At 32.8% G+C, this 4,729-nt stretch overlaps 1 protein-coding gene across 1 annotated transcript; it reads right to left on the minus strand.

Annotated features, from left to right (window-relative positions):
- Positions 1–3,507: 3,507 nt before the first annotated feature.
- On the minus strand, positions 3,508–4,103 carry LOC149201481 (uncharacterized). The gene is made up of 2 exons (XM_089399744.1): positions 3,830–4,103; positions 3,508–3,681 (listed from the first exon to the last, which is right to left on the minus strand). The coding sequence occupies exons 1-2, from the start codon at positions 3,986–3,988 to the stop codon at positions 3,520–3,522; spliced, it is 321 nt and encodes a 106-aa protein (XP_089255870.1). The 5' UTR covers positions 3,989–4,103; the 3' UTR covers positions 3,508–3,519.
- Between the last annotated feature and the right edge of the window lie 626 nt (positions 4,104–4,729).

A 4,729-nucleotide genomic window follows, 5' to 3' on the forward strand; every position in this document is an offset into this window, starting at 1 on the left:
AGATGGTGCACTACAATTTTTTGAACTTACCAATGGCCATCACCTAAACACCTACACTTTGCCTCCATGGAAGCCACCATGATGCATATGTAGGCTAGTATATCAGGGTCAAACAATTCTACATTTTCATCGTGCTAGGCAGAGTGGGGTGAATTCCCTCATCCTCGGCCTTCTTGTGTCTCTCTACACCCTTCTCTAACCATATTTCATATATGAGAGTCATTGAACCAAGAGCACTGGCTTCTGATATTTTTGGAAGAGAAAATAATGTTTTTGCTGCTTTTGTCAACACCTACCTCCTGGAAGATGGAATGGGGGAGGAAATTAAGGGACTGAGGTATACATATTAACCGGAACATGAGATCCAACTTAAGACCTATCACAAGGAATCAAGATGATTTCGAGGGGAATGTTTCACAAAACCTAAATTAAACGAGGCATATCTCACTTAAAGGAATTGTGCGGTGCATGACTGCAACCTTGACACTTTATTGATTACAGGCGCGATTGTTGTCCGGCAAGACCTAACAAAAGTCATAAATCAAAATAGAATCCCAATCAAGGAATTACAAATATTATTATTAATGATATTATTGAGATTTCTTTTTGTAAGCTTAGTAGGACTACATCTTCATCATATCCAATATATCATCCTAATCGAGACAGGGAATTAAACTATTAACTTCACATCAAAAAATGCGTTAACATAACACCCAATCACACTCATGAACAATAATAATATTAATATTAATATCAAAAACATTATTAATATTATTAATAATATAACTAAATATTAAAAATAATTTTATAATATTAAAGTAAAAATTAATAATACAAAAATAATATGATATCAAATTTATTTTAATATTAACAATTATTTTAAACCTAAAATAAATAATACATCAAATAAAATCTTAATATTTCACCATTTAGCAGTTAAAACCTAAACCTTGATGCAAGAAAACCCTCTTGGTTATTTCCACTTATTCAACAACAAACCACATAAAAAAGCCACCAAATAACCGCATTTAACCACTTAAAACCTTAATGCAAGGAAAACCCTAATGGTAGCTTTTCTCCGCATTTCTTCAACAACGAAACCTCATAAGGCGGCCAACAAATAACCACATTTAATCACAGTCACATTTAATTATTTTTATTGCGTTTATCCATGCCCATGCCTAACCACTAACCCTAGTAGAGGAAGATGCGAATCGAATACGTTTGATAAGGAAAGGTTGGAGTAAAAAAGGTTGAATACAACTACGGAAAAATGAGTCAAAGAGACAAAAGAAAGGAAGCAAATTGATGAAATAAAGTAAAAATAAAGCTTAGAACGTTCGAGTTACTCAAGTACTTTTATTTCGCAAGCATGGTAGCATAAACAACTGCTTATAATGTAATTAGATATAAAAAAATAACACTTATATATCAAAGAAAATGTTACTAAATCTGAGAATTTTAATATTAATATTAAAAAATATCTCATTTAATTTTTTATAACATATTTAAATTATATATATTATTTAAAATATAATTAATTTACAAATTTCTCAACATGAAAATTTATATATATATTTAATATTTTAAATTATAATTATAATTATTTATTTTTTCCAATATAAATTTATCAAACATACTAAAAATTATAGGTTTATAAATTGTACTTGTATTGAAATCTAAATCTCTATGAATTGTGTTTCTTTAATAAGTTTTTTTTCTGCGAGATTTACGTGTGTATTGATTTTGAAAAGACAAAATGAAGAAATTAAATGTCACAGAAAAGAAGTTGTAATAGAAAAGAAGTTGTAATAGTGAAATTCAACAGCCCTTGTTAAATCTAGAAGTAAGCTTCAACATTAATTATTACATATCAAGAATATTGTCAATCAATTCAACAACCCATGTTAAATCCATAAGCAAGCTTCAACATTAGTTATTTCTTATCAAGAGTATAGTCAATCCATTAACCACATACGATTATCAAATAAGTTATTAGTTATGGAATATGATTACAAAGGCACTGGCTCCAATTCTTCATTTATTTCTAGCTACATTGTACGCATCTAGATATTTGTAGTCTTGAGCTCTAGTGATGGCAAAAAGCAAGCTTCTTGGATGAGTGGTCAAGGTTTATTTTTTTGATTAAGTGATAAGTGGTTAGTGATTTTATTGGAGTATTAATTATACTTATTGTCTTATCCAAATAAGTTGATGTAATTCCTTGCTTCTAGTCATGATGTAATTCCCTATTTCCTATTGTGGGTGATTTGCAAGCCAATTATATTTCACAACTTATTTTATGTGCAACATCAAAAATCAAATTATTTTACAAGCTGAGGCTCTTAGGCTAACACATTATTTAAAATGAAACAAATACATGTGATGGATTAGAATGGAGAGACAATTTCTAAAAAAACATCATTTCCTAAGTTAAAGAAAATTGGCGCAATTATTAAAAAAAAATTAAAAATGACACAAAACCTTACCAGGAATAGTATAATTGTTAAAAAAAATAAATGAAGAATGACACAAAACCTTACCAATAGCACAATCTGAAATCATTCCATTGTTGTTACAAAATCCAAAAATTTACGAGAATCATTTCATTGTTGTCAACATAATCATTCCATTGGTACCACTGGATCTTACTGAAAGTTCCACCACTCTCAATCCCAAGCAAAAGCTCTTCTCAAACCCTCGCCATAAATGATAAAGTTACCTAGGCTAAAAAACCTAATATTCTCTACCCAAATCCCAAATCTAACTCCAAGAAGCTAAACATCTAAAGGGAGAATTGAAGTTGAAATACAATAGTGAATTAAGGGCTTTGGATTTTTTTATTCCAAGAGTGGAGGAGAACGAGAATGAGAGGGCATTTTAGTAGTCCACATTCCTAAGGGCTAAGCCACTTGTCATGGGAAAGTGGGGAATGTGAATGAACATCTAGACATTTGATAAATAACCAAACATTTTATAACAGCATTTGCAAAATAAAGTTTGAAAGATATATACTTTTTATAAAATATTTTTTTGAATGTAATGAAATGTAATTTCATCAATATACATGTATAGTAAATTATAAAAGACACAATCCATTTTTAATTATAAATGCATTTAGATAAAACAAAAACCATTTTTCCCAACTCGAAAGATATTAAGAATTATCTTTCATTCCCAATGGTATAATTAGGTTGACTAATATGTTAAATCAGTCTTTTAAGGTATGACAATTTGTCTTTTAAGGTATGACAATTTTGGAGGTATGGAATTGATTGATTTCGGAATTTTGGAGGTATGGAATTGGAATAGAGGTGTTGGTGGACTGAGAATCACCATACAAATATTAATAACAATAACAGCATCACAATACTATTAAGTATTTACGTTAAAATGCTTATTAGGATCATAAAGAGATACAATGAACGAATGAAGCTGAAGCCAGTGTCGACATGACGGATGACTTTTTCAGCGAAAGAATGAAAACTGTTTTAAAGCATAGGTACGCGGCGCAGGTGGCTAGAAATGATGATCTTTCACTTCCTTTTTGGCTGCCTTCTTTTTGTGACGCTCGTGGAAGGCATAGCCCCCAGCTCCCACTGCAGCTGTTGCTGCAATCTCCTCCTCAATCTTGTGCCTGTGCACGTTCTCTGGATCCTTCTTTGCTTTATGTTTCTCGTACTGCATACCCAATGAGAGAATTAGTAATCCTATAATTGTATAGGTAAACTCTATAAACCTGATTTAGTTTATCAACTTACTAAAAATTACAGAATAAGAGAGATATATATAAATTACAGAATAAGAGAGATATATATATATATAGTACCAGTGCAAACGTTCCAGCAGCGACTGCTCCGAGTTCACCTAAATGCTCCATTCGCTTATGGTGCTTCTCCTCCTTCATCGCTTTCTCGTACGGCGTCGCCTCCGAGTTGGCGTTCTGGTTCTTGTGATGGTGGAAGTGATGGTGTTTATTCTCAGACATGCTTTCCGAAATTGATTTCAATTACAACGGTTTGAAAGGAAATTCGAAAACCACTTATATACCCTTACAATAATCAAATCTGTAGATCCCAATGCAATGTAAGGAAATGCACACAATGACTTTTACCCGCTGACAATACTCAAATTCCTGAGCAGATTAGATTACATGAATGAATGGTAGGGAATTAGTCCGGTATATATATAGCCAGAGTTGAATATTAAACACGCTATACCGTGTGGAAACAGCGTTCACGCGTGCGCGGTTTCCAAACGGCCGGTGTGCCTGCATGGTCTCTCCTTATCCAATAGAGAAGACTGACGAGGAAGGTGTGTTTGATCGGAGGTGCGCTAATTTGACATCGTTAACCGAATGGACAACGCGTTCGTGCAGCTTCCAGAGTGGCTGCGGCGACCACATAGCCTGTGATTATCGGAAAGTGAATGATGATGACGAGGAAGGTACGTTTAATTAGATCGAGTAATGTGACATTGCGAAGAAACGAATATTAATAATTAATAAACTTAAATCACGCTTATAACAGGTCTACGCGGGGCCGTCACATTGATTTTATTAACGTCATGCATAACCGCGAGTTAACTGAATCAGAATCAGACTAATGGTCCATTTTTTAGGTAAACATGGTTTAAGATAGATCGATAAAGTGCAACATAGTGATTAAACCCATGGGAAAGTAAACACATGTTATTTAGCAGCGTAATCATGCTTTAGAAATGCGCATGG

Source organism: Pinus tabuliformis, chromosome 2_1 (genome assembly GCF_031772625.1).
Source record: "Pinus tabuliformis cultivar Carrire ecotype Pingquan chromosome 2_1, CPIR1, whole genome shotgun sequence".
In the NCBI taxonomy this organism is placed as follows: Eukaryota; Viridiplantae; Streptophyta; class Pinopsida; order Pinales; family Pinaceae; genus Pinus; species Pinus tabuliformis.